This window comes from Pseudorca crassidens, chromosome 16 (assembly GCF_039906515.1).
Source record: "Pseudorca crassidens isolate mPseCra1 chromosome 16, mPseCra1.hap1, whole genome shotgun sequence".
NCBI lineage: Eukaryota > Metazoa > Chordata > Mammalia > Artiodactyla > Delphinidae > Pseudorca > Pseudorca crassidens.
The window spans coordinates 35,477,825-35,493,487 of record NC_090311.1 but is presented as its reverse complement, the minus strand read 5'-3'; the positions used below and the strand labels follow the sequence as shown (position 1 = coordinate 35,493,487).

At 43.2% G+C, this 15,663-nt stretch overlaps 1 protein-coding gene across 1 annotated transcript; it reads right to left on the bottom strand.

Moving 5' to 3' along the window:
- Positions 1-401: 401 nt before the first annotated feature.
- ANKRD1 (ankyrin repeat domain 1) lies at positions 402-9,491 on the bottom strand. Its single transcript, XM_067710026.1, has 9 exons — positions 9,334-9,491; positions 8,494-8,673; positions 7,441-7,578; positions 7,206-7,313; positions 6,066-6,164; positions 4,437-4,535; positions 4,196-4,294; positions 3,960-4,058; positions 402-1,247 (listed from the first exon to the last, which is right to left on the bottom strand). The coding sequence occupies exons 1-9, from the start codon at positions 9,358-9,360 to the stop codon at positions 1,137-1,139; spliced, it is 960 nt and encodes a 319-aa protein (XP_067566127.1). The 5' UTR covers positions 9,361-9,491; the 3' UTR covers positions 402-1,136.
- Positions 9,492-15,663: the final 6,172 nt, after the last annotated feature.

Below are 15,663 nucleotides of genomic sequence, written 5' to 3'. Positions count from 1 at the left end.
TCCTCAGATTAGTTAAGCCCCAGGGGAACATCTTAAGGGAACACCTTAACTTGCAGTAATCATTTTGCCCACCAGAGGTCTCTTTCTCCCCATCACTGGGGCCAAAAAAGCTTGAACTCCTGGGTATCTTTATGGTTTTCACAGCTGTGCTGCTCAATGTGGCTGTGCTATACCACCACTTCTGCATCGCCTGGGGGCTTGTCGGAAATGCAGAATCTCAGGCCCCACCCACACTGGAGGAATCGGAATCTGAATTTTAACGAGATCCTCAGGTGATCTGTGGACACGTTAAATACTGAGAGGTGCGGTTCTACAGGACACTCCTAATATGAAAAGCTTGGAAGACAAAGAAAACCCCATCTAAATGGCCTTTTTGCATGATTCTCACTGAAAGGAGGGAAGAGGGTTAGGATTTGCTTTTATTATGAACATAAAATATACATACAGCATAATATACATTTACACATTTACAATTCGCAGTTACTTTCGTCTCTTTTGAACTCATTCAGTTCTGCACGGCCCAGCGGCCCACTCCTTCCACTTACACTCAAGACATTCTCTTTACCTTGGTACGTACAGCGTGTGACCTAGTAAGAATTACCAGGCCCAGGCGTCGAATGGCGGGCTTTACAGTCCTCACAGAATCACTTTCATTCTGTTTCCTTTCCTGTTGCTACAGGCTTTCCATGGCCTCACACTTCAGCATGAAAAATTCAGGAGAAAAGAAGGCTGCAATAATCCCCTTTGTCTTTCAAAAACACCCTGAAACATCTTCCATGAGCGAGGTGACACATAAGTCGGCACTGACAGCACTTCTGGTTAACACAGTTTAAGGGCTACCTATGGGAAGAGGCTCTGATGCATCCCATAGAAACTAAGCTTGTTCTCCAAATGGGTGACCACAAAGGATCTGAATGTCGGTGGTATCACAGTAAATAAATAAATAAACAGTAATAAATACAAATAAATAGAGTGGGTTTCACTAAGGGAAATGTCAATACCTACGTCCCTGTGCTTTCTCAAAACATAATTAGGTGCCGCTTTACAACAGTTGATAAAGAGAAGCTGGTTTTCATGATGAGTTGCTCTTCGGGGCGGTGAAGAGCAGCCAATGGAAGCTTCTATCGTCGTTTTCCTCAGAATGTCTCTATGCGAGAGGCTTTGTAGGAGTTCTCTTTGAGGCTGTCAAATATTGCTTTGGTTCCATTCTGCCACTGTAGCACCAGATCTATCGGGGTCTTCCCAGCCTAATCAAAATAGAGGAGGGAATTTGACTTCCAGGGGGGAGGCGTCTATAAATTCATCTCGTGTGTGTGTGTGTGTGTGTGTGTGTGTGTGTGTGTGTATTTAATGAGGTAATGGATAGGTGTATGTTATTGAAGTGTTTTATGTTTTCCATTATGAGTGATTTGCAGTTTATATTCAAACCAGCCCTTCACTGTTTCTCACGGGAATGCTTTTGGCATTTCAGATTAGCAATGGTTTTCTTTCCTGTGGGATATCCCAGGTGGTGGTAAAAATCCCCAGTCCCTAGACACTAAACAGCAAGAGTAAGCCAAGTCATTTTCAAACTCAAAAACTGCCTCCATACTTGCCCAGTATCCTGCAAAATGGGTGTGGGGAGGTAGTAGTATCCCTCTTGGTCAAGAACCACTTCCTATCAATTTGGAAAATGATTCCTGATTGATAAAAACTGGAGGAGAATGAGCTGCTTCAACACCTTGGCCTAAGTACACAAGTACCACTCCAAGGGGTAGATTTTTCACAGCTGCTCAGAACTTACATTGGTCTCTCCCAGGAAATTTATTTTTCTTGGAGATGATATCAATGATGTATGAATAAATAACTTTTGAGACCAAACATTTTTTACCTTAAGCATACATCTCAAGATATTTACAACAATTAAAACTGTGTCATCTCTCAACTCTTGTCTTTAAATTTGAGAAGTCCTAAAATTTTCCATCTCTATTCATTCAGAAGTCTCTCTTTATCCCAGAGACTGCAGACTGGCAGCTTTGAGATGCAAATAAAGCTAGAGACCTGTTTTGGCCCAAACAGAGCTCAGAATTTTTTTAAACCTGGAATTAATTGGCAACAGTTGGAAATTAAGAGATTTCCCAGCTGAATTTGTGATCTCTGTGAAAAAACTGGGAGACCTGGCAGCACAATTCCTGTGGTTTCACGGAGCAGCAATGGGCTGAGTTGGGGAAGGGCTGCTACCTTTAAGTAAGCTGTGTGCATGGCACCAGCAGCCACCATGTAAGTCATCTATGCCATCTGCCTGGAACCTGTGCGGATTTGAGTTAGTGGCCCTGCAACCTTCATTCTGGACCTTCTCACCTTTTAGCATCGCACCTTGAGGGACACTCATCAGCAAACATGAAGACAGAGTTTTGGACAACAATACAGTAATGTATTGTTTCCAGTTCCCTTCAAGATGGTGTCCAATAGCTTAGTGGTCTTTTTTGGGAACATCCATCCATTGGGTCAGTGACATTAACAGTTCCAGAACCTTTATGCTGGGGTCTTACTGATAATTCAGAGCCCTGAGCACTATTTGTATATTTGGAGCTATTCTTTCATGAATTCCTCGAACTCCTCTGTATTGAAATTTATCTCGTGATTCCCTGGCTACTTACACAGTCTCCCCAGATCTGTACGCTATTTATCTCTGCAGGTAGTGTCTCTCACTGCCTGAAAAAAAATCATATTTTCTGCAGCCTTGGGGATTTCATTAAATCTACTCTTTCTGATAGTTTAAATTATTTATTTATTTATTTATTTATTTGCGGTATGCGGGTCTCTCACTGTTGTGGCCTCTCCCGTTGCAGAGCACAGGCTCCGGACGCACAGGCTCAGCGGCCATGGCTCATGGATCCAGCTACTCCACGGCATGTGGGATCTTCCCGGACCGGGGCACAAACCTGTGTCCCCTGAATTGGTAGGTGGACTCTCAACCACTGCGCCACCAGGGAAGCCCCCTCCCAGTGATATTTTTAAAGCCTAGATGATGCTTGAGTGGGAATTGGGACCATGAGGAAAATTTGGTTACATTCCCTGGCTTACAGATGAAGCTTAATTAATACATACTTATAAAGGGGACTTATACACGCATTTTCAGGGCTTAAATACAGGAAAGTATTTTGAGGGATGTGCAGATAAACCAAAGAGGAGAATGAACAGAAATTATCTCAAAAATATAGGCAATGGAGCTTCCCTGGTGGCGCAGTGGTTGAGAGTCCGCCTGCCGATGCAGGGGACACGGGTTCGTGCCCTGGTCTAGGAAGATCCCACATGCCGCGGAGCAGCTGGGCCCGTGAGCCATGGCCGCTGAGCCTGCGTGTCCGGAGCCTGTGCTCCGCAGCGGGAGAGGCCGCAACAGTGAGAGGCCCGCGTACCGCAAAAAAAAAAAAAGGAAAAAAAAAAAGGCAAAAGCATGGCTCCCCCCTGGAAAAAGTGGTAGCCTGTCATGCTGCTGTAAGGAGGGGAGGACTATTCAGAATTACTTGGATTAGATGTTGATTAATTTGAGTTCCTTGGCCCTTGGTTGCATTGACCACTGTGGAATTTTTGACAACTTCAGCAGTGGTGGGTGTCTTTATTCCTGACTACCCCAAACCTTGCTCAGCCAGGGACGGCCAAGGCAGACTGTGCTTATGTCTGTAAGCATGGGCGGTTTGGCCATCTTTTATCTTCAAGGCCAAATTTTTAAAGAATTACTACAGGCTATGTTAGGCACCGAGGTCATAGCAGTCACGATGTCTTCCCCATCTCTGACCAGGTGATCTGAGTCCTTGCCAAACTCAGCAATGTCCTTATGGGAATGACCAGGGGCATTTAAACCATCAAGAGACCCCTGAAATATCAACACTACCGTTGTAAGAATCTTTTCAAGTATGTGAGCCATATTTTTGTTCATTAGAAGGCTGGCAAGCAGGGCCCCTTGCTTGAGCACTTACACAGTTCTTGATGTTGAGGTCGGCGCCATACATGATCAGGAGTCTGATCATCTTGTACCGGTTCAGCCTCACGGCGTCATGCAGGGGGGTATCTCCTTCCTAGAGAAGCAGAGTGAACAGACAAGGTGAGCCTGAGGCCAGGAAGTGGGTCCCGCAAGGGTGCCCGGCTGGGGCAGTTATTCCAAATATGTAAATGAGTGAAGCTTTAGGAGGCCAAACTCTGCCGGGCTACTCACTCGGTCTTTGGCGTTGAGTTCCGCCTCGCAGGCGATGATATGCTCTGCGCACTCGTAGTGGCCGGTCCTCACCGCCACGTGCAGCGCCGTGCTGAGCAACTGCAAAATGCAAGAGCCTGCTGTGTCCCTGGGCTTGAGGACAAAGGCTGCCCAGACCCCAAGGCATGTGTGAAGGGGAGAAGTGGAGGAGGGACAGGGTGGAGGAGGGGAAGAAGGAGGGGGACAGGAGGAGGAGAAATACCTTATCCCGTGCACTGATTTTTGCTCCTTTGTTCAGCAACAGTTTTAAGACATCCAGGTTTCCTCCGCGGCTTGCCCAGTGAATGGCTGTGGATTCAAGCTATACCGGGAAGGTAAAAGGACAGGAGTTAGTGAAAGAAGAACCTAGACAGAGGAATTAGTACTTCATTTCTAAAGCCCAGGAACTCCAGGTTTGCTAGGGCATCCGTGAGTGACACTGGGCTGTCCTTGTCTAGGTTGCCAGTTGTAACTATTGTAGTCGAAGGCTCTTGCCTAATGTTTTGGCTAAACTCTTAAGTGTGTGAATGTGAGTGTATGCGCTCCTGTGTACGTATCTATGTGCGTATTTGCATCGTTAGGAGGTTCTTAATAAACCTAATAAATCTTTTTAAAAGAGGATAAGAACTACAATTTATTGGGAATTTCCTCGTGCCAACATAGTGCCGCGTACTTCAGACACAATGATGCTCCCAGCAACATTATGAAGTGGGTATTCTGTGCTCGTTTTGCAGATGAGAAAAACAAGGCTCCGAAATATTCAAGTTTCTTGCCCAAGGAAACACAGCTAGTAAGTGGCAGAAGAGATATTCTAACCCACAGTCTGCCTGGAACTTTTAACCGCTTTTGCCAGGTAGACTCAAAAGTTCTAGACAAATGTATTTTAAAATTCTGGCAGAATAAAAGTAGTCCCTTCCAAAAGATGTTCATCTGGATCTGACACCTCTCCCTTGTCCCTGTTGTTTTTTCCTCATCCCTTGCTGGTTCTCTCCTGCCATTTGTGCCAGCACACCCTCTGTACCTTGACCATCATCACTCGTGGTCACTGTGCTTACTCATAGGAGTAAGTCTGGTATATCCCTGGCCCTCCAAATCCCATGCTCGTGAATTTTTGTGTCTTTCTATACAAACTTTATATTTTGTTTCTTTTCTTGTTTTTCTGTGTGTACGTCTTTTGGGTTCAATTTTGGCCAGTTCCTTTGGACTTTTCCAGTCCCTTTTCCACTTTGCTGAAAAGTCAAATTGAGCTATATTTAAATAAAGTATTTTCCCAGCTCAATCTTAGGTCGTAAAATATGCTGTGTACCGGTCTGTGTAGAAATCACAGTGGTTGAATTACTGAGGTCTGAATAGCAGCTACTTTCCGTAGATGAAATTCATTTTGTATGCAGTCTAGCCCCAAATCTCACAGATGGCAATCAGCATCTATCATATAAGGTGTGCAGCTAGAGAATTCTGAGATGCTGTTGGCAGCCAAGGGGCCAGGAGCAGGCGGCCACATATGGTGGAAGGACATGGAGGCTGAAAGGCAAGTGTTGACTGCGTTACTTCTCAGTAAGGCTACTGACGTGATAATGACCCAAGTCTTCGATGAGGTTATTGAATTCTGTCTAGCAGCTCTCACTTCCTTCGTTTCCCTGGAACACTCCTCTCCTTTCAGTATGTGTAGAAAATACTTCCCACATGACCTAGTCCCATCTCCCAACTTCCCTTTGTACGGAGAAACGAGCTTCTGCCTAGTTCTTGCAGATCAATTTTCAATACAGTCAGCCCCCTTTTCCATTGTAGGTTTTCTCAAGTTTCATATAGTCCACTTACTTTGGCTCACTTCCAAACAAAGAAATATATTTACCATATCACGGAATTCAATCTGGGCTCCAGCTTCTATTAACTTCTCCACAATTGCCAAATGTCCTTCTAAGCATGCTCTATGAAGAGCTGTCCGTTTATACTGTCAAAATAGAGATTTAAGAAAGAGAGAGGGAGCGATGCATATAAAAATGAGCATAAATCCTTTCTAAGAAGTATGAAGCTGGGGACTCTGATGACCTAGCTGATAGAAACTTGAGTGCTTCTTTATGAATTAGAAATGTCAAATTTACTAAACTCGTTGTCTACAACGATTATTCTGCAACTGAGATTTGCGCCTCCTGCAACATACATTTCTAAGTGCTTCGAGGTCTACATCGAGGCACATGGGCTTAAAGATTCAAAACTACCTAAAGGCTGACATTTCCCTTTCTTGTATTTTGTGCCTTCATGGTGTCTGTAGTATTTGCCATGCAGTTCAGGCTGTTTTCTTCCATCTGGGACAGTTGATAGGTTGAATATCAAAAAGCATTCAATTCATTTTTAAGAAAATGGGAGACATTTTTCATTCAACTTCAGAAATGATTCCTTATTCCAATTCATGGGGGAAAGGATACAAAAAGGGTTAGTGATTTCTGGTAAATGGCTTCATATAAATGGATTAATAGACCGTGCTGGAACACCTTTAAGGCATTTCACTCCAATGCCCTCTATTTTCAGATAAGGAAACTGAGGTCCAGAAAATGCAGATTGGCTGCTAAAAATCAAATAGGCCAGTAGTGATAGAGCTAGCACTTGAACTCCAGGCTACAGATTCCCTGTGTGGAGCTGATGTATTTGAGTCCAATCAAAGATAATGCTAATAATATATTTCTCCACTGGTGACTCGTTGGTCCTGCCATATTAAGAGTCTATCCCAAAGATCTAAAAATTAAAGACAAGCTGAAAAAGCAGTCAGAAGTATATTAGAGTGCAAAAAATAATGCAATCCCTAGCACTAATCCAGCATTTTCTTTTTTTGGACCACTGCACTCCCCTGTTATGCTATTGGCATATGTGGCAACAGCTGGGGAGACTGTTTCAGGTGGATTGATTTTTGGCACTAGATTAGCAAGGCTGCAGCAAAGCATAAGAAACACAAAATTAATGAGCTGGATTTTGCAGTGCTTTGTATAAGCCTTACCTCATCACAGACATCTGGATTGTTCTTGTCTGACAAGAATTTTTCTACTACTGGCAGTTTATTCTCCAGGGCAGCCTTCAGAAAACTAGGCACATCCACAGGTTCTGTCTAAAGCCGAAAAAACAGTGTGAGAGTTACCATGGGTTTTCCAACATTCAATCACACCCTCCACAGATATTTATTCCCCTGTAGCCTAATGCCGAGGTGTAATACTGCAAAACCAAGCAGCCCTTACGATGATTTCGGGTTCAGGTTCCTTCACAACTGGAACTTTAGTTTTCCTGTATTTTTTCCTTTTCTTCAGTTGAATGATGATTTCAAGGTCTTCTAAATTTTCAAGCTTTGATCTTTGTTCTAGTTTTTTCTTCTTGAGCTAAAAAAGAAATCCATGTTTCAAAATACAGTGAGTTCTACTGACAAGCATTCTGGTTGTGTCAAAACAGAATCTGCAAGGTCTGAGCTAAGTACGTGAACAGTTTGCGCAAAAAGATAAAAAATTTATAATAAGTCTTTGACTTGGATTTAGTGACTTCTTATTCAAGTACTTAGGGGTCAAATTTTTCCGCTAATTGCCTTCATCTTCACTTTCCTTTCTCATAGCATCAGCTTTTCACTGGAGATAGGATCTAGTCTCTAAGTGATGATTTTGTAATTATTTCCATAAACAAACCCCAGATTTCTGTAGAATTTTGTATCATGCTCATGAATTTTTTTTTTTTTTTTACCCAGAAGACTCCACTAATAAGTTTTAAGCTCTAAAATTCCAATGCCATTGTCTTTCAGGTGGGCCACTAAGCAGGGCTCATGAAATAGACTATCCTGGACTACAGCTAACAAATGCATGTTTTATCTGTGGTTAGTAAGCAGTGAAAATTCACCCAGCAACACATTTTGTCAACACAGAAAGCGGCCACAGTCAAACGATGATCCTTGGACCACAAACCACATTACTAAGAAGAAGAAGGCTCCCTTGTTTGGGATTAACCAGACAGTGTAAGACATCAGAAATTCACTGGACACATTTCTCTTTCCAAGTCTTTCAATCAAAACACAGTCACAGAACATACAGTGATTGATTTGGAATCCAGAGGTCATAGTCTTGCCAAAGAATTATTTTCTGCAACCTGTCCCATAGAAGTTGCCTCTTTATAGGTTAGAATCTGGTAAAGAAACATCTCTGGAATGGTTGCATTTGTTTGGTTTCTCTCTCTTCTCCTTCCTGTCTGGCACCTCCATCCTCTGCCCCGTCCCCAACCTCCCACGCATGAATTTCATGGAAGGGTCTTACCTCTGCCTCTCGCTGTTTCTCAGTTTTCCACTGTTGCTCCCGCAGGCTCACAAAGTGGGCTGGAAGTGTTTTCAGGTCGTCTTGCTTCTCTAAAGTGACAGCAGCTTCATACTCTCCATCTCTGAAATCCTCAGGAAGGAACTCCCCAGAGTCCCCACTGCCATTCTTCTTCCCTGTAACCTACAAGGGAAGATGGCAGGGTCAGAAGTAGCAGGCCTGTCCTGGGGTCATTCTCCACAGAAGATGCTGCAGGCAGCCCCCAGCCCTCCCTCCCTGCTGACAGTGGCCTCCATTGCAGCACATTCTCCTATCTCCGGCAGCAACGAGTTGCTGCAGTGTTCCAGGATAACCTTCACATGCTTGTCCCCCTCTCTTGGTTAAATCAAGGTTTAGGTTAGGTTGAAATGTTTAAATCTACTTTTAATCTACTTAATCACATTTCTCCTAGGAAAATCACAATCTGTCCTCCGCATCCCCACCGATTATTTAAAATTCTTTCATTTTAGGTTGATGATCCCTTGCCTTGAGTTATAGTTTCCAGACATATATTCTTGCAATAGAACTTCTCCCCTAAGGCATTTTGGTAACTATACATGATTGCACACTTTAGTAATAAAAGCAAAGGAGAAGATAATAGATAGGAAATATGTAGAGAATTCATTACTGCCAGCTCTCTTTTTCCAGTTTCACTTATTTCATCACATAAACCAACCATTTTCCATATATGACATTTTCAGAGTACCAGCACATTATGCAAGAAAGAAAAGGGCATTTCAATTTTCAAATAAAAATCAAGGCTGCCCCATTTTTCACTTCGTAGAAATAATGTGCTTTACATACCAGCTCTTCTACTTTCAGAACCATCATGTTGACCTAAAGTTCCTCTGTCTGTTTTCCTCCTGGGGGTTGAAATGTTGAGTCGGCCCTGGGGAGCCCCCTTGCTCTGGTCAGCTTATATAGCTAGGGCCGGGTGAGCTAATCTTCCAACCTGGGAACCCAAGTAACACCCCTGCCCCCACCCGGGGCCAGCTCAGAGGCAGGTGAAGTTTCATTCCAGACTCAGTGTCTGGGAAGCAGGAGAGGGAGGGGATGACAAGTAACCCCACTGAATATGTGAATCAGGAAGAAATGTGAGAGGGCCATTCCTTTGGCAGTGACCACACCGCTCAGCAATGCAAGTCATCCTATTTATCGGGAAGCCAGGGGACAGCTGTCTGTTGACTTTGCACCACACCACTGCTCCTTTTCCTTCTTTGTCAGCTTTCATATGACTAACCCTATCAAGAAAATGTAAATGCCCTGCGTATCACACCACCAATAATATCTTTCTGATAACCAGACTTATCGACACGTCACTTGAGGGAAGTGTTGCTTCAGGACATCCTATTCCCATGGGTAAACAGCCTGAGAGGAAAGGATCCGGGTCCTAATTGCCCTTGTCTATATCTGTTTGGAATTCTCTGGAGTGATGTCTGGGGCTAAAAAGGCCCCATGACATGCCACCTTCCCATCATTATAAGAAATTGAAAGCATTCAGTAATGCACTTTTATTTTATGGTGTCACAGGCCATAATTAGCACATGACATGCTTACTGTCTTCTTAAACAGCATGCTTACTGGAGCAATTTTTATTCAAAAAGTTTCCAAAATGTCCCAAGATAGGTTATATGAGACCGGTTATTAGTAACAATATAACCTTGATTAGGTCATAGAGCCAAAGTGCTCAGGTGCTGTGGATAAAAGACTAACCTGTGGGAGCTGGTCAATGGAAAACTGATGAATTCATAAAAGTGCTAACAAAAGATCAAGATAAAAAAATTAATTATATGGGACCGAGTGAACTGATGAGGATGATTATAATTTTTGTGACTCTCCGTTTTAATAAAAAAAAATCCCACAAGGACTCAGAGGCAAAAAATATACAAATCAATTTTCACTGCAAAGTAAAGGAGCTGTTACAGTGGAGGATTCCTGGATTGAATGTCAATATTATGACATAGTATGAGTGTGTTTCGTGTTTGGTAATTGCAATCATTGTTGCTTTTGTTGCGGTCATCCATTTACAATGCTTGGTGTCAGTTTGTTTGTCTTGTAAAAATAAAATACAGTGTGTGTGGGTGAGTTGTGGGGAAAAAAAAAGGAAATTTAAAATTTCTGGAAAAAAAAGTTAATTAGTAAGTAAAAAATAATAATAATAAATGCATATCCCTGGGCCCCACCTCAGGCATTCTGAGTTGATTTGTGGTGAGTCCTAGGAATCTGTATTTTTCAAAGCACTCAGGTAATTCTGATGCATGAATGCTTGAGACAGGTTGCCAGAGGAGCAAAGAGCTTTACTTTGGGATGGGGTGAAAAGACCTCTGTTTCTGGCTTCTCATCTCTGAGGTGTTTAATTATGTGAAAATACTTAGGTCTCTTTACAGTTCAAGGAGAAACTGAGATTACTATCTCCAAAGCCATTTAAAACCTAATTTTTCTTAGTAAAAGAAAGGAGTGGGGGAGTGAGAGTCTGAATGGAACAAGTGTGTTCATTAAGATGTTATGTTGACCTATGTTTATCACTCCCTTAAACGTGCCCACACAACAAACATGGCTGCCAATCTCTTCCCCCTTCAAATGATGTTTTTTCTGGAACTTTCAGAATGAGACATTGACACACACACCCCAAAACCAAAGTGCTGGCAAAGAGGGACCCTCGCAATAACTCCTGTTATCTATTCTGGTCTCCTAAAGTTCTATCCTAAAAGGTTTTACTTAAAGGAAATTTCCTGGCATTTTCTTTGAGGTGGAGACAGCTATAACCATTTTCATTGGTCTCATTAAATAAGTGGCCATTTAAGGTTTTCCTACCATTTGTGTTATGCCTTTTTGTTCCAGGCCTGACCCAAACTGAGGGGAGCCTTAGGAGATATCTTTGAGGGAAGGGTTGTGTGTTGTTTAAGCATCTTGGATATAGAATCCCAGAGCTGTTAGTGCCCTCAGAGTTCAAACAAGACCAGTGCTTTCATTCTGCAGAGAGGATGCCGAGGCACAGAAACGTGTTGTCACTGGCTGCAGACACACAGCTAGTTGGTGGATGCTAGGTTGAAGAGTTTGGATTCCATCCATCAGAAGCAGAGAATCACTGAGGCCAGAGCAGATTTCCCATGGTGCTTCATACCTAGACCCACTCAGGGCCCAACCAAAACTGATTAAAGGGCTCTTCTGTGTTCAGATCACTTCAAAAACTGGAAGTGAAAGTGGGTGGGATGGCTCACCAAGCCCATTCCTTCCTCTGGTCAATTAATCATCCCCTCAAACCTGACTGGTTGTATGCAGGAGAGTCCAAGAAGTATTAAAACTTTGCAGAGGATGACGCTTGAGGAAGGGTTGATGGAATGGGCAGAACTTAGAGAAGGAGCCAGCTGGCCAGATCCTCGGGTATCTTCAGACGAGGAAAATCATAATTTGTCATTATAAAACATGAGAGGATTTTGCTCTTCAGAAAGAAATTCTAGATACATTTAGCTCCCTAACAACACATCAGACAAAATTGTATTTTCAAATCATTCTTATTCATCAAAATTGAGAACCAAACTTTGCAACTGGAGGAGAGTTCTCTGTTACTTGTTTTTCAGGAGCTTCCCTCCCATAAAAGTTCCCCTAGTGGGATAAGTTCTGAAATTTGTATATTTGGCTTGATCATAACCTCAAACTAGGTATAACCTTTCCTTACCAAGATGAATTAAGACAACAGACCTGCAAGTTGGTTCTAGAATGATTTAGCAACCCAGTGTCAACTATCTATGGCTGGAATGAGCAGGGGAATAGTCCTGAGCTTGGCCAGAGTTACCTGACGAACCTTTTCCCTCCCCTCAGGATTTATGCATTTCAACAAGACCAGACTTATAACCCTGTTTACAGGTGAGGAAAGTTAGAGGCAGAGAAGCAGGGCCTAAAGCACCTATTGCTGTCCCCCAGGGTTTGAGAGACATGCCCAGACACCACCAGGGTTCGTGGGCCACAGCTCAGCTCCAAAGACAATTTTGTCTTTCCAAATTTTAGGATATTATACTTCTACTCAGACTTTTTACTATATTTTCTTGACTGTGTAAGTAATATATAAATATGTTGTTGAAAATTAAAACAACACAGAGAGAAGGTTGCTTAATTGCAATCTTGCTGAGTGTTGATTCGGTACTTGATTTGTTTCACTTGATCCTTGTCTTAGAGATCATCTTCTAACAGCACAGTTAAGTCTGTTTCATTATCTTCAACAACTATACGGATTTCTCTGTGTGGACATACCCTTGCTTATTTAACCATGTTCCTATTTATGGACATTCAGGCTGTGTTTCAAAATGGTCCTTTTATTTGCTACAATCCAAAGTATTTTATAGCACAAAAATGTTATTGTTATTAATACTCCTTGCCCTTAGAGCACCCACCTTGATACTAAAAGGAAGGACTTGGGGGACTGTAGCCAGATTCTGACTTGGAAGCCACATTGTTCTGCTGTTGCACCTGTAATTGCTCATTTTGCCGTCCCTCCTAATTGCCTTCCCAGTCCCAGCTGCTACTCACCACTGTTGGCTCAGTGAAATAGCTGACTTTGTGCAACTAGGAACCCAAGTATCCCTACAAGGAAGCCAAGGCTCAGTTACACACTCAGAAATACCAAAGGGAGGTCATAAGGCTGAAGCAAATGAGGTTCAAGGTTGTTTCCCCTCCCCTGCCAACCAGGGATGGAATCACCTGCATTTGAAAAGCTGCACGTACTGAGACATTTTGAGCAGGGTTGTGGCATCTGCCTTTATCTCCTCTCAAAGGACAGAGTCAAGGGCTTCCCTGGTGGCGCAGTGGTTGAGAGTCCACCTGCCGATGCAGGGGACACGGGTTCGTGCCCCGGTCCGGGAAGATCCCACATGCCGCGGAGCGGCTAGGCCCGTGAGCCATGGCCGCTGAGCCTGCGCGTCCGGAGCCTGTGCTCCACAACGGGAGAGGCCACAACAGTGAGCGTACCGCAAAAAAAAAAAAAAAAAGGGACAGAGTCAAGACCAAAGTCCTCCTGTATCCAGGGCTCTGTATAGAAAGTGCATGCACATTGCTGTGAGCAACCCGGGACAAGCTGCCTTTTTGCAGATATCGGCGGCCTCCTTTGGTAGATGTAGGTGAAGGCTGTAGGTCTGTCTTCCACACCTTACAGCAGCAGGTGCCTTGTTGTAAATTATGTAAATTGTGTCTCCAGCCAAATTCTGCCACACATATGGATTCATGTCAGCCAACAGGTACACACAGCCACATGACTATTCTGTAAACTCAATGAAGCAGTCCCTGGCCATTTAGATCCTAAGACAGTGCCCGGCACAAAAAGTTTACTTGAGGCAAATGAAAGCATTCTAGCAGTAGATTTCAGCTAACTTTCTAGTCTAATCAGATGACAGAACCTTTTGTGGATGACCCAACACAAGATCTGACCAATTCCTATTACTGAATATAGGCCTAGGACTCTAAAGGGCACAGCAAAGTGCCTGACACACAGTGAGGCTAAATATTTAGTTGACACCTGGCAGGAGTCTTACATTCTTTTCTAGCCAAACCACATATCTTGAATCCTCCTTTCTTAAATAACAAATAATCTGCTAATACTAATTAGAGGTAAAGATAATTAAAGTGGGTGACCTACTCTGGAGTGTGAGCAACTTATTAGCATCTTTCAAACGCCAACTAACCACAGCAAGCGTAAGCTCCCAGTTAGGGCACCTCAGAAGTGCCCTTTCCTAGGGTGTGATTCCAAGGCTGGGTGTATCTTAGAATCGTCTGTGAAGCTTTTAAAAGGTGCTGATGCCCTGACCTCAACCCAGGTGAATGAACTCTGAATCTTTGCTTTAATATCCAGGTATTATCTTGGAAAAAAAAAACAACTGTCCAGTTGATTCTAATTTCCACCCAGCATTGAGAGCACCGCTCCAGGGCATAGATTTAAATGAATGTGTACGTAAATATGCATGCGTGTACCCTTGAAGATGCAGAAGGCAGTCAAGCCATCCTTATCCCAGCCTCAGGATTCTGACTGTGAAAGGCTTTGCCTTTACTACGACTATGGGACACAAACACACACACACACATAAAATTTACTTATCAGTATTTATTTGGCCCTACTATGTGTCAGACATTTTTTTAGAGCTGAGATATACCAATGCCCACAAGAGACAAACTCTCCTGCCCTTGTGGAGTTTTCAGTTTTACTGAGCTATTTAAGGAAAACTGCAGGCAATAGAATATGCTGCCTCTGGCACAAAGCCAAGGAGGGTCAGGGAAGGCAGCAGTTGTATATATATGAAGTTGTAAAGGATGAAGGGTGTAGGATGAGGAATTAGGGAACCTGGCTTTTAATCCTGCCTCTGCCCTGGGACTAGTTGAGCAAGTCCCTTCAACTCCTCAAGTTACCAAAGGAGAACTTTGAACAAAATGATTTCTGGGCCCCTAAAGTTTTACTGAGGTCTCAAAACCACTGAATCAAAAGATAGAAATAAACAACACTCACGTGTGAAGGTCACTTGCAGACCACAAAGTTGATTCTCCAAAACCTCTAAAACAGGAAATGGCCGGTAAAGCCTTCACTTGCCCAGTGTATTTCAACCATTTTTAAGACGTGCCCCACTTGATAAACATAAAGATCTCACACCCTCTGTTAACATGAATAGAAATGTCAAGATCAGCCTGGGGCCCAAACCAATGAAAGAAATGGTAATATGCTTTTCCAAAGTTTCCCAGGCCTTCGAGATATTGATAAGGCTCCTTCCCTCCTCCTTCCCCTCTGAGAATCTCTGCCCAGGTTCTTGCTTTTGCCAGAGTCCATGCAGGAAAGGTATCAATAAGCAGGAAGAGCTGTCAGTGACTTTATTTCCTCAGTGTGTTCTCTTTTAGGCTTCTGTCCTAATTCCCAGTCTTAGGAAGGCAGAGCCTTTAACAACCAACATTCTGAGGTGGTGATAAAGATGAGTGGACTGCCTGTTACCACTCGGAGAAGAATGGGTGTGTGGAAGAAGCAGCTAATGTGAGTGCATAATGACTCCCCCTCCTGCCCCTAAGCTTTCTGAAAAGCTAAGCTTACTTCATGCGATGAAATTGTACTGAATGGACAGTGGGATGATGGAGAGTTTGCATTGAAGTGGTTTTTAAAAAAGA